Here is a 14,346-nt window from a genome sequence, read left to right as displayed (position 1 = left end):
GACTTTATAAGTATTCAATAGTTTATTTTATTCTCTTTACTATACATTGTTATATTTTTTCAGCATTATGTAAATTATATAAATTAAAATTACAAATAAAATTTCAAACTAATTTACTAATACAAATTAATTAAAACCTATGTTAGAAGAGTTTAAGACTTTATTAAATTTAATAATATAATTATGACAATAAACATGTGCATTCTCTACTAAACTTTTCATTCACTAAAAATTCATAATACCCATTACTAATACAAATTAATTAAAAAATATGTTACAAGACTTTAAAACTTTATTAAGTTAATAATGGCAATAGACACATGCATTCTTTATCAAACTTTTCATTCAATAAAAATCATAATAGCTATATCTAAAATTCTAAAACCCCAATTTCAAATTCCAAAGTACACTTTTTTTTCAATAAACCAAAATAGACACCCCTCACAGGTTAAATTTGACGGGTGACCCTACCCGTCAAGGAATTTTTTTATGACGTTTTTATTTTTGCCCATCATATGACTTTTAAAATTTATTTGTACAAATTTCATCTAATTTCAAATTTTACTCATAATTATTGAAATTTTCCAATTTTCCATTCTTTATCGTACTCGTCGAGCCTCTCAACAGGTTGACTCTAGCTCCCAATAAGACTTACCTTTTAACGCTATGGTTTGCCGTTGGAAATTACGATGAATTTGAAAACTCCTTTGCTTTCACTGTTGAGACACTTGGTATATTGGTTACGACTAACCCAACAATAAAAAACCAAGGTCCAGTTTATTATGACCGAATTTTGGTTAGTTCTGGCAGGATGCTGTATATTTGCTTGATCAGAACTCGGGAGACCGATGATCCCTTTATCAATGCTATTGGGTTGAGGACCCTCCGAGATGGAATGTATGGACAAGTTATGCCGGCAACAATGTTGAATGGAGTATGGAGGGTTGATATTGGTGGAAATTCGACGGTCAGGTGAACATTTTCAAGTTCGTACATGTTTTATATGCGGAAATTATCAGCTCTAAATTTAAATTATTCGAATATTTTTAAGAGCATATTCGATACGAGTGAAATGTGTATTTCTTGTGTGACTTTTTAGCAAAGTGGAAAAGAGCATGAGATTTAAGACATCCTTTCATATTGATACTAGATGTAAAGAATTTTGATGTGTAAAGGTCAATTCTGATGTACTAAAGTTACTCAGTTGCACCATTTTTTCTTTCTATTAAGGACCGACTGCACTGAATAGCTTTGGATGGTGATTTGAGCAGGTATCCGCAAGACAACTTCGACCGCATCTGGGTAACAGGGCACATAAATCCTAATTATTCAAATGTTGTACGGTATGCAAGTTCTCAAGAGCCCGTTTCAACGAAAAACACCAAAAATATTCCTCCAACTAAGGTCATGCAAACGGCATGGGTTATGAACCTGGACTCCTATGGATTCACTCTAGGATCAGGCAGTGGGTTCTGGAAAACCTTACTGGTGTTATATTTTGCTGAGATCGAGATGTTAAATGCGTCTGAATCGAGATCTTTTTATGTCGAGATAAATGGGGAAAAACGGTCTGACATCATTACTATGGTATCAGATTACTCTGCGGTGGGCTTGACTCTAGTATCATTACTATGGTATCATTATTATGGCTTTGTGTCCCCGCCACGTGGAAAATTCCATGAACAATAAGGTTTTACACAAGACAATTGCTGCTCAAATAAAAACTCCAGGTGTCTATATATCAAAGCCGCGTGTCTAATGTATTGGGCTGGGCTAGCAATTTTCTGTATATGAATGAAACTAAAAGCAATTTCTCTTTTTGGCGTTGTGTAAAACTTCATGTCGAAGGTGTACCCTGGAAGCCTGAGTGCTACAGGCTTGTTTCCTGCTGTTAACACCTTCCTCTGTCCTATACAGCAGATAGAGTATTAAACATTCCTATACAGGAGCAATGAGAAAGCTTCTTAGCTATCGTCTTCTACTCTTTTTAGATATTTGGAAGAAGACATGAGGCATTATATTGGTACATCGAACATTCCTTTACCGAAGCAGTATGTTTGTCCACATGTCAAATTAATTTGTGGATCGTCTGGCATCTGTCCTTAATTTTTATGACATCCCTGCAATAAGTTAAGCAGGTCTATGGGAGCTGCCATTTTCTTCAATCAATTGAAGTACTCATGTCTTCATTTTTCTTCTGGACAGCATATGCGCGACTTGCCATACAACTCGACATAGTTCTCTTATGAGTGAGGAAAATCACAAAGGGTTTGTAACAAACATGGCAGTGAATGCCTTGCATCAGTTTGTGGCCATGTATTATTGATTGCCAAAACAGGTTTGAGCAGTACATGTTAGGCTACAGTTCTTTTCCCAGTTTTGGGAGTCAACGTATTATTGATTACCAAAACAGGTTTGAGCAGTACATGTTAGGCTACAATTCTTTTCCCAGTTTTGGGAGTCAACGCCATGTACTGTATATTTTTGTAACATAATATGACAACAGAGCAATTATTTATTTCATTTTATCAAAGCTGTGTTTCTTTCTCTGGAGTGTTGCCCTCTCTGCTGCTGCTTCTGGGCAGCCTTACATTTCCTGTCAATAAGAGAGAAAACATTACGGGAGTGAAGAACCAACTTTGCGGGGCAATGGAGAGAACAGAATCCTATAATTCCCTTTGACAGTTCAAAGGAATGGATCAGTGCAGACAAGGGCTGGCAAGCCTGGCATTTCGAATTCCATAGACTTCCCAATGAATTCAATGGACTCAGCACGGAAACCTTCCAGTCCCCAGAGCCTTTCATTGCATTAAATTCGTGTGATCTGCAGAAAATCAATTTCAATCCCTTGATTGGCTCCAAGAGAATACCACAGTCAGTTCAGTGCATTCTGTTGAAAATGTAATTTCAACGCAGCCAGACCACTGCCAGAAAACGTTCAGCCAACCAGCCGGAAAGCTCTCGGGTTGATTTCAGGCAAAGGTACTTTTCTGATGTTTGAACCCGAGAAATTTTGGTGATGACACGTGGTTCGCCCCTGACGTAACGCAACGTAAGAATCTCGGGTGATAAAGTTCAGCACTTGTTGGTCTTCCGATATTGCCCTCCACCGTCGGATGTGCTCCACCTTCTTCAACCGTTGATTGCCCGAAGCTGCTCCAAACCTGCATACGGCAAATATTAAACTCATAGCGTGGAGTAAATCTAAGTTTTGTTGACCATACGTTTAAGTAATGAAATGTCATAGTGGTAGGTAGTATATTGAAGTTTTCATATATTGCACGTAAATGTTTTTAATCGGAGGTATGGGCGCATATGCTCACTAACTAAGTAATGTAAGGGATATGGGTACGTAACTTTTTTTTATGTTTTTTTATGCGTTGACCATTTTTGAGTAATGGTATGTAAAAAGATCATAGACACGAGTTAAAAAAATAGATGAACGAGCCAAGGTGAAATATGCTCGTGGGTTGTAATGGTGGTGGTGTTGATTTTGTAAAACAGAGGGTGTATGCACAGCAGTGCACAAATATGTTGTAATGTTTTTGTGTAGGTATTGAAAAACAGAAGTGAAGGAAAACCATGTGTGGTTTTGCAAGTGCATAAAGAAAATGGTGGAGCCCATTTGTAAGTTTGTGCAAATTTTGTTTTTACAGCAGTATGTAAAAATAGTTTCACACCAGTAAATGTAAATGAAGGTTTTACACCAGTAAGTAATATGTTTTCACTGCAGTAAATGTAAAAAGGGATTTACAGCGGTAAACCCAGTCATTTCTCAGAAATCTTTTATGATGTTGAAATACTCTGTGTCTCAGTGAAATTTTTTTTAAGTCTTCCTGCATAAAAGATCCTGGAGCAAAGTAAAAACAGAGCATTGCCTCTGTGTGTTTGTTTATTTGGTTTTTGGTATTTTCCCCATCAAAAATACCCAACAGTGGTATCAGAGCAGGCTTAGGCTCTTTAAGGAAGTTAAAGAAGCTGAAGGGAGAAGGTTTGTAGCTGCAGCAAAACTTCTCAGGCAGACAGAAGACTCAGACATCAAAGGATTCAGGTATTTCAAAAGTTTTTTTTGTGTTGCTGAAAAAACAGTCAGTTGTTTTAAACACACAGTCAAGGATTTAGAGACATAGATCAGAATACAAGGAATGGCTAGCACAAGCACTGGTATGGGTTTGTTTAACACCCAGCTCCCATAGTTTAATGGGAAGAACTATGACTACTGGTCAATAACTATGACAGCCCTGCTTGCTTCCCAAGATTTATGGGAAATAGTTGAAGAAGGTTTTGAAGAACCAGCAGATGAAACTGAGTTCAATGCATTAACTCAGGGAGAGAAGGATCTGCTGAAGAACAATAGGAAGAAGGACTCAAAAGCCCGTGTGTTGTTGCATCTAGCAGTAGACCAGAGTATGTTTCCAAGGTTAGCAGCAGCTAAGACAGCCAATGAAGCATGGCAAACCCTTAAGACAGCCTATCAAGGCATGGAGAGAGTGAAGACAGCAAAACTACAATTGCTGAGAAAGGATTTTGAGAACTTGAACATGAAGGAGTCAGATAACATTGACTCATTCTTCACTCATGTGATTGGTGTAATCACACAAATGAGAACTCATGGAGAAACCATTGAAGATAGAAGGATTGTGGAGAAAATATTGAGGGTCTTACCCTCAAAGTTTGATGCCATAGTCACCACCATCGAAGAGACAAAGGATCTCTCAAGTTATTCAGTTGATGAGCTACATGCATCACTGATAACACATGAGCAGAGGTTGAGTAGGAATGAAAACTCATCTCTTGAGCAAGCCTTCAAGACCCAGATGTCCTTTGGAAGAGGCAGAGGTCAAGGCAGAGGAAACAAAAGAGGAAGAGACAGAAGCCAGAATAGAGGTGGAAGGAACAACTCATCAAATGCACAAGGAAGAGGCAGCAATCCAAATCAGAACCAAGGCCAAGGCAGCAGCCAACAAGGAGGACAATATCAGGCTCAAGGACAAAGGTATGATAAATCTAATGTTCAATGCTATTATTGCAAAAAGTATGGGCATTATGCTAGTGATTGTAGAAAGAAACAACATGATATGAACAGCAGACAAAATGCAAATGTTACAAGAGAAAACAGCAATCAAGAAAATGTCCTGTTAGCTTGTAACATGGCTGAAACACATAGTGAGGACATATGGTTTTTAGACTCAGGTTGCAGCAACCATATGACCGGAAATATAGCCTTCTTTTCTGCTCTAGATAAAAATGTGAAATCAGAAGTCACACTAGGAACTGATAGTAAAGTGTCTGTTATGGGAAAAGGGGAGGTAAAAATATTTACAAAACAAGGAGAAAGGAAAACCATAGCAGATGTATACTATGTCCCCGGAATGAGATGTAACCTATTGAGTGTTGGACAACTTATCCAAAAGGGTTACAATGTTTACTTTGAAAATGATGTGTGCACCATCATAGATATACCACCCAGCAAAAGATGCATTGCTGAAGTGAAGATGACAAGGAACAGGATGTTCCCTCTCAGGATCCGGGCAGATTTGAAAAACAAAAATGAAATTGCAGCAGTCACCCAAGAGGCCTTTCAAAGCGTGCCAAAGGATGAGAACTGGTTATGGCACTTGAGATTCGGGCATCTAAATTTTGGAGGTCTAAACTTGTTGAGTAGGAAAGGAATGGTAAGAGGATTACCATTGATAGAGAAACCGGACAGCCTATGTGAAGGCTGCATTTTGGGAAAACAACACAGAGAAAGTTTTCCATCAAGGAAAAGCATAAGGGCAAAGGCACCCTTAGAGATTATCCACTCAGATTTGTGTGGACCAATGCAAGCTCCATCATTAGCAGGCAGCCTATATTTCCTAACATTCATTGATGACTGTACAAGAAAGACTTGGATATATTTCCTTAAAAACAAAAGTGAAGTGTTTGAGAAATTCCAAAACTTCAAGGCATTTGTGGAAAACCAAAGCGGGCTGCATATAAAATTTTTGAGAACTGATAGAGGAGGTGAGTATATCTCCAAGGAATTCCTAAGATTTTGTAGAGAAAATGGAATTCACAAACAATTTACAGCAAGGTACACTCCGCAGCAAAATGGAGTTGCTGAAAGGAAGAACAGGACCATCATGGATATGGCGAGGAGCATGCTAAAGGCAAAGCATTTGCCATATGAGTATTGGGCTGAAGCTGTACATTGTGCAGTTTATATATTGAACAGGTGTCCTACAAAAGCAGTCATGAACAAAGTGCCAGAAGAAGCATGGAGTGGGAGAAAGCAAGGAGTCACCCACATGAGAGTTTTCGGGTGTGTGGCCTATGCACACATTCCAGATAAGCTAAGGAGGAAGTTGGACAGCAAAGGGGAGAAATGTTTATTCATTGGATACAGTGAGGAATCCAAAGCCTACAGGTTGTATATTCCATCTACCAAGAAGTTTTTTGTAAGCAGGGATGTTCAATTCATTGAAGAGGAAGCTTGGGATGGAAGCATAGAGAAAACAGTGAATGTTAAAAATTGTTTGTCTCATGATGAAGATGATGAGGAGGTGGTTGAGATACATCCCCAAATAGCAGCGCCAACACAAGGACAACAAGGGACACCATTGAGGACAACACAAGGACAGCAAGGTACACCATTGAGAATCAATGAGAGTGCTTCTCCAAGCACACCACAAGGAGGAAATTCAAGTGCATCCTCAAGCACTTGCACACCAAGTGAACGAGGTAAGAAGTTTAGAAATCTAAGTGAAATTTATGATGAAGGAATGAATTCCTTATTTGCCTTGTATTGTCATGTTGATGATCCCATTCATTTCGAGGATGCAATCAAAGATAGGAAATGGATAGAAGCTATGGATGAGGAGATGAATGCCATAGAGAGAAACAAAACATGGGATTTGGTTGAGCTACCGAAAGGCAAAGAAGTCATTGGTGTGAAATGGGTCTACAAGACCAAGAGCAATGCTGAAGGCAAGATTGAAAGGCATAAGGCAAGGCTGGTTGTCAAAGGCTACAAGCAGCAGTATGGGAGAGATTATGAGGAGACTTTCGCACCGGTTGCAAGAATGGAAACCGTGAGAGCAGTGTTGTCCATGGCAGCGCAAAACAAATGGAAAGTCTACCAAATGGATGTGAAATCAGCATTCCTAAATGGAGTGTTAATGGAAGAGGTCTATGTGGAACAACCTCTCGGATATGAGAAGAAAGGTGAAGAGCACAAAGTGTGCAAATTGAAGAAAGCTCTTTATGGGCTGAAGCAAGCGCCAAGAGCATGGTACAGCCGGATAGATTCATATCTATTAGATAATGAATTTGACAAATGTGAAGGAGAACCCACAGTCTACATCAAAGAAAAGGATGGTAAAATTTTAATTGTTGTCTTGTATGTAGATGATGTTATTTTCACAGGTAATGATGATCAGCTCATTGAGAATTTTAAATCAGTCATGAAAGAGGAATTTGAAATGACTGACATGGGTTTCTTAAGATACTTCTTAGGCATAGAAGTAGATCAAAATGAAAAAGGAATTTTTATATCTCAAGCAAGATATGTAAATCAAGTTTTGGGCAGATTTAACATGCAAGAGTGCAAGGCAGCCATCACTCCCACAGTAATGGGATTAAAGCTCAGCAGAGAGGACAGCAGTAAGGATTTTGATCCTAGCTTGTATAAAAGTATTGTAGGCAGCCTTATGTATTTAACCGCTACTAGGCCTGATTTAATGTATGTTGTTAGTTTAATTTCCAGATTTATGGAGAGGCCAAAGGAGGCACATTGGCAGGCAGCAAAGAGAATTTTGAGGTATGTCAAAGGCACCAAAATGTTTGGAATTTCATATCATGCCTCAGAACATTCAGATTTGGTTGGGTACACAGATAGCGATTGGGCTGGAAGTGTAGATGATCGAAAGAGCACTTCTGGTTATGTATTTCATATGGGTTCAGGAGCCATTTCATGGGCTTCTAAGAAGCAGTCCATTGTAGCATTGTCTACAGCAGAGGCTGAATATGTGGCAGCTACAGCAGCAGCATGTCAAGCAGTGTGGATGAGAAGAATGTTGAGAAGCTTAGGCCAAGAGCAGGCAAAAGCGACAGTGATCTTTTGTGACAATAGCTCTGCTATTGCATTGTCAAAGAATTCAGTGTTTCATAAGAGAACGAAACACATTGATACAAGGTTTCACTACATCAGAGAATTGGTGAACAATGGAGAAATTGTCCTAGAACATTGCAGGACTCAAGAACAGGTTGCAGACATCTTGACAAAGCCACTTGATCAGAAGAGCTTTGAATTTTTGAGAAAGTGTCTGGGTATGACTGAATGCCCAGCTGTTGAAATTAAAGGGGAGTGTTGAAAATGTAATTTCAACGCAGCCAGACCACTGCCAGAAAACGTTCAGCCAACCAGCCGGAAAGCTCTCGGGTTGATTTCAGGCAAAGGTACTTTTCCGATGTTTGAACCCGAGAAATTTTGGTGATGACACGTGGTTCACCCCTGACGTAACGCAACGTAAGAATCTCGGGTGATAAAGTTCAGCACTTGTTGGTCTTCCGATATTGCCCTCCACCGTCGGATGTGCTCCACCTTCTTCAACCGTTGATTGCTCGAAGCTGCTCCAAACCTGCATACGGCAAATATTAAACTCATAGCGTGGAGTAAATCTAAGTTTTGTTGACCATACGTTTAAGTAATGAAATGTCATAGTGGTAGGTAGTATATTGAAGTTTTCATATATTGCACGTAAATGTTTTTAATCAGAGGTATGGGCGCATATGCTCATTAACTAAGTATTGTAAGGGATATGGGTACGTAACTTTTTTTTATGTTTTTTTATGCGTTGACCATTTTTGAGTAATGGTATGTAAAAAGATCATAGACACGAGTTAAAAAAATAATGAACGAGCCAAGGTGAAATATGCTCGTGGGTTGTAATGGTGGTGGTGTTGATTTTGTAAAACAGAGGGTGTATGCACAGCAGTGCACAAATATGTTGTAATGTTTTTGTGTAGGTATTGAAAAACAGAAGTGAAGGAAAACCATGTGTGGTTTTGCAAGTGCATAAAGAAAAAAAGAAAATGGTGGAGCGCATTTGTAAGTTTGTTCAAATTTTGTTTTTACAGCAGTATGTAAAAATAATTTCACACCAGTAAATGTAAATGAAGGTTTTACACCAGTAAGTAATATGTTTTCACTGCAGTAAATGTAAAAAGGGATTTACAGCGGTAAACCCAGTCATTTCTCAGAAATCTTTTATGATGTTGAAATACTCTGTGTCTCAGTGAAATTTTTTTTAAGTCTTCCTGCATAAAAGATCCTGGAGCAAAGTAAAAACAGAGCATTGCCTCTGTGTGTTTGTTTATTTGGTTTTTGGTATTTTCCCGATCAAAAATACCCAACACATTCTTCCTCTGATGCATGGGAATGAGAGTATGGGCCTTAGGGTTGCTTGTAACTATTTTGAGGTCTCCATAGTTGCCTACAGACCCAATGCGAAGAAGAAGACGAAGAGTGTTGGGATTGTTGATGGCAATCTGCCTATTGGGTTGGTTTGCAGGTCGGCCCCTCCTTTCAGATTTCTTGGTCTAGATGATGTTTCGATTGGATTTTATTCCAAGGAGGGGGAGATCTTCATTGCAGGTGCAGGAGAAGTATGTTTCTCTGGCAATCCCTGGAATAGAATCGGAGCCACCGTCGGTTGTGGATATGATATTAAACGAGGACTTTGTTACTTTACTCAAAACAATAGTCCTCCTGTGTTCACTACATTTGGAGTTGCAAATTGTATTGAGAACAATATGTTCCCAACCATTGGAGCTGACTGCGATGTGACTGTGGTTGTCAATATGGGTCAGATTCCAGAATAGCTTTCAATGCATGCCTGTTATGATTGCAAATCAAGTATCATTCTACAACCCAGGTAAGGGATCCATAATCCATTAGCCTTGATGTTTTGGATATTGCTTATTGCTAGCGTTCACGTGTTCACTGTGCTAATCTAAGATTGTCCTAAATGAACTTTGGATTGTTAATAAACACAACCTACAGGATATATAGTCTTCCTCCAGGTGGGCATGTCCCCTACACATGCTGTAAAACACCTCACTTCCCTCTGTGAAACATGCAATCCAAGAATAGATCCATGTTAAGGGGACACTAGCAAAATAGTAGTCCGGGGCCTAGAGTATGGTTGGCACACAAATCTACCGAGACTGGAAGCAAGAATCCACAAGACACTATATGAGAGTAGGTTCATTATTTCATTATGTAACATCCAATTTTACTTCCATAGATAAAGCATATATGTTGAGATAAATCCTACCCTCTATCAAAAGCCATTTTTAAATCAATCCTGTTATCATATGGATTTTACTTGATTATGGGCCAGAATAGTTACAATACATAGCCAAATCAATCCTGTTATCATATGGATTTTACTTGATTATGGGCCAGAATAGTTACAATACATAGCGAAGTATACACCGCAACATCCTAATGTATGTTTCATAAATATACAGCCAATCCTGTTATCATATGGATTTTACTTGATTATGGGCCAGAATAGTTACAATACATAGCGAAGTATACACCGCAACATCCTAATGTATGTTTCATAAATATACAGCCAGATTGAAGTGTGTATATATATAAATAAATTGGGTATAGTTGATTATGGTTTGGGATCTAACTTGATAGCTTTTTGCATAATGAAATCATCAATGAAATCATGAGGATTCCGGGGATTGAAGAAGGCATTTATCCCCAGATTGAAGTGTGTATATATATAAATAAATTGGGTATAGTTGATTATGGTTTGGGATCTAACTTATAGCTTTTTGCATAATGAAATCATCAGGATTCCGGGGCATAATGAAATCATCAGGATTCCGGGGATTGAAGAAGGCATTTATCCAGTGTCGTCCTCCTGCTACTCTGATTAAAACCCATGATTGTGGATATGCTCGTTTTGATATCCCTCTCAAATCTCCATTTGACCCAATTACACCAATTCGATATCCCTCTCAAATCTCCATTTGACCCAATTACACCAATTCTCTGCAGAAACTCGGCCGAATTCAAAGTTCCATCAAGTTTTTCTTCGAAGTTCCATCAAGTTTTTCTTATGCCCTGCTCCTGAGTCCTCACCAAAGTCACCGACTCACCACATTGTTGAATAATTTACAGATTGGGACTTCGAACTGGAAGTTACAACTTGCAAAAATCACCATAAATTAGGTAGCTGCAGTGGGTAGCTGGGAATTAATTACCGTTAGTAGTAGTATCATAGCATTTACGGTTTCACCGGTTGAAAATGAGAAACTGATATAATATAAGTGATATTTATAATTATGACTTAGAAACTAATACGGGTAATGGCGTTGCCAGGTGGATTATACATATTAGTAATTACTTACGGTTGCCACGTGGATTATACATATTAGTAATTACTGTGGATTATTAAATTAAACATTATCGTGGATTATTAAATTAAACATTAAAAATGTTGATAAATCTTCCATTTAGCGCATCTTGCAAAGTTAAATATATATATAAAATTTATAATAAAAAAATTAAAAAAATTTAAACATGCCCGACGTTTTTAAAAAATAATGGCAAGTTACACATGAGGTGGAGATTTGAAACTACGACTTATTTTACGTGTAATAAATAATAAAATTTTACGTGTAATAAATAATAAAGCTAGGTATACGGACGTCAAATTTAAGGCCTGACACACTAAATATACAAACATTTACGAACTTTACATACAATAAAGATTCATAGTACGTATTTCCCCTCTTTTGTAGTAGGGTAGTTATTTCTTCAAGGACAAGAGGTACACTTCCGAATTATTTTATGCTATTGCAGTCGTTACTTTCAATGCAATACCAGTCCAGACCAATACTGATATTAGAGCTTTTATTTATACCGTTTCTACGTGATCGGAGTCTAAATTAAGGTAGACAGTCTGCCATACAAATTACAGTACAACCGTCAGGCGAGGGGTTGGCACAGCGGAGAGATCATGTTCTCTGCCCACCGTGATTCCAAACTTTTCGGACATGTCCAGTTCCTGCCCATTCATCTTATGGGGAAGTGTCCAGTCAAAACAGTGCAATAGCTGCGCCATTGGTAATTGAACAAGAAGCATTCCCAGTTGCTCTCCCGGGCACGCTCTCCTCCCTGCTCCAAACGGAATCCACTCGCAGTTACGTACCTTTTCATCGAGGGAGCAGCCATTCATGAATCTCTCAGGCACGAACCTTTCAGCATCCTCCCACGACTTTGGGTTCCTTCCGATCGCCCAAAGATTCACCAAAATGTGAGTGTTTTTGGGAATTTCATAGCCCAACACATTGCAGGCTTCCATGGATAAGTGGGGAAGGGCAAGCGGCGCCGATGGATAGAGTCTAAGCGTTTCTCTCACGACAGCTTGTAAATAAGGGAGAGAAGGAAGATCAGATTCACGCACCATGCGCTCCATTCCAACAACACGTTCCAGCTCCTCCTGAGCCTTCGCTAACAGCGGCGGGTTCCTCAATAATTCGGACATTGCCCACTCTATAGTGGTGGATGAAGTATCCGTGCCCAACATATCCTGCCATCATCCTTATCATCATGACATCAATAGAGTATCACGTGATCATAATTGCTATTCTTTTTCAAAAGGTTATCAGAATCACTATACTATACTGCATCATATTGGAAAGACAGAGAGAAGAAATATAAGAATGGGCACACAAATAAAAATAATATGAATGGTGATTTTATTCATCACACAAAAATAAAAAAGTGGTGCCTTTCTTTTATTCATCGCACAAAACAAATTTGATTATCAAAGGTATTTAAAATTTTTTTAGACTAATTACTTACTTAAAATTAGGCATACCCTAAATTCTAATTTTAAATTCAACTTTACCCAAAATATGACTAGGCTAGATTTAACTTTAATTATCCCTCATTTTAACCCACTCTAACACACTAAAGTAATTACCTTTTCTAACCTTAAAAAACTGCAATTCATAATACGTGCAATTTTTACGTACATAGAGGATGGCCTTTATATTATCTCGTGTAATTTGTGGCTCCATATCTTTATCTGCAGAAGCTGCAAGCAAAACATCTACCAGATCTCGCGTGACGTTGGGATCATTCTCGGCAACGTGTTCCTCTATTAGTTTCTCTAGCAACTCGTCTTGTATTCGATGTATTTCCCTGAAGCGTCTGTTGAGACGTTGTAGATCCATCCAGGCCACGAGTGGTATATAATCCCCGACATTAAAAGCACCGGCTACGACATAACTTTCCTGGACCACTGAATTGATTCCTTTACCATTAATAGAGTCTTGGTCAGAATACTTTCTACCCAAGGTCATCCTGCACATAATGTCAGTCATTAGGGTTGACACGATTTTGCTAATGTTTACAGGATGATCTGAAGCAGCAATAGAATGAATCATAGCAGAGACCTCCTCTTCTCTTATAAAGCGGAAGTAATCCAAGCGTCTGGAGCTCAGCAACTCTAAAACGCACACCTTACGCACTTGCCTCCAGTAAGCCCCATACGGAGCAAAACCGATATCAGTGCAATTATACCAAAAATAATTAGTGGCCGCGGATGGAGGTCTGCTAGCAAAAAGCAGATCATGTGTCTTCAGAAACTCCTTCGCCATATCTGGCGAAGAGACTACTAATGTAAGAGCAGAACCGAGGCGAAGCGACATAAGAGGCCCAAATTTGAGAGAAAGAGCGGCCAGTGCTTGGTGTGGAACCTGTCCCAGCAGATGGAGATTTCCGATGATGGGCAAAGGGAACGGTCCCGGGGGCAGCTGCCTGTTTCTTCCCTTGACGAAGAAGCTCCATGCCCCCACCAACGCAACTAGAGCAATAGCGAGTTTCATATAAAACTCAAGGCATTCCAGAAGGGGCCTCTCGGATCCTATTTCTTTCACCATTGTTACTTATCCAAAATACCGTGTGGCCTTGTTTCAGATCGCACGAAAATATATACATGTGTTGAAGGCGTGTGCCATTGGAAGCCTATTTATTAGCTACCAGTCATGACAAGCCAGCGTCTCGTCAACGTATGCCATGAGAAACCCTTCTCGTCAAACATTTGCAGACGGACGTTGCAATCGACCTTCTCCTCCCTCCACCAGACGATTTGTCATGTATTTAATTAAAATTCGGTGATGATACAGAGTCATGACAGTTACTTTTTTATTTCAAACTGATTAAGCGAAAATACGGAGTCATCGCAACTGAATGGTTGCTTTTTCAATTTCGGTTACTATACGCTGTCATCACATTGGAATGGGTGCTTTCAAACTGATTCATATATAAAATAT

At 38.9% G+C, this 14,346-nt stretch overlaps 1 protein-coding gene across 1 annotated transcript; it reads right to left on the bottom strand.

The window, feature by feature from the left end:
* Nucleotides 1-11,925: 11,925 nt before the first annotated feature.
* On the bottom strand, nucleotides 11,926-13,953 carry LOC149214478 (cytochrome P450 71AU50-like). Its single transcript, XM_089390913.1, has 2 exons — nucleotides 13,045-13,953; nucleotides 11,926-12,596 (listed from the first exon to the last, which is right to left on the bottom strand). The coding sequence occupies exons 1-2, from the start codon at nucleotides 13,951-13,953 to the stop codon at nucleotides 11,979-11,981; spliced, it is 1,527 nt and encodes a 508-aa protein (XP_089247039.1). The 3' UTR covers nucleotides 11,926-11,978.
* Nucleotides 13,954-14,346: the final 393 nt, after the last annotated feature.

The sequence above is a fragment of the Pinus tabuliformis genome, chromosome 1_1 (genome assembly GCF_031772625.1).
Source record: "Pinus tabuliformis cultivar Carrire ecotype Pingquan chromosome 1_1, CPIR1, whole genome shotgun sequence".
Taxonomy (NCBI): Eukaryota; Viridiplantae; Streptophyta; class Pinopsida; order Pinales; family Pinaceae; genus Pinus; species Pinus tabuliformis.
Note: the sequence above shows the minus strand (reverse complement) of the source record. Positions and strands in the feature narration are given on the sequence as shown.

Bases quoted from the DNA above. Each gene is read 5' to 3' on its own strand.
- LOC149214478 (XM_089390913.1), bottom strand. From the start codon at position 13,953: ATGGTGAAAGAAATAGGATCCGAGAGGCCCCTTCTGGAATGCCTTGAG. The intron at 12,597-13,044 runs GTACGTAAAAAT...GGATGATGGCAG, and splicing joins ATATAAAGGCCATCCTCTAT to GATATGTTGGGCACGGATAC.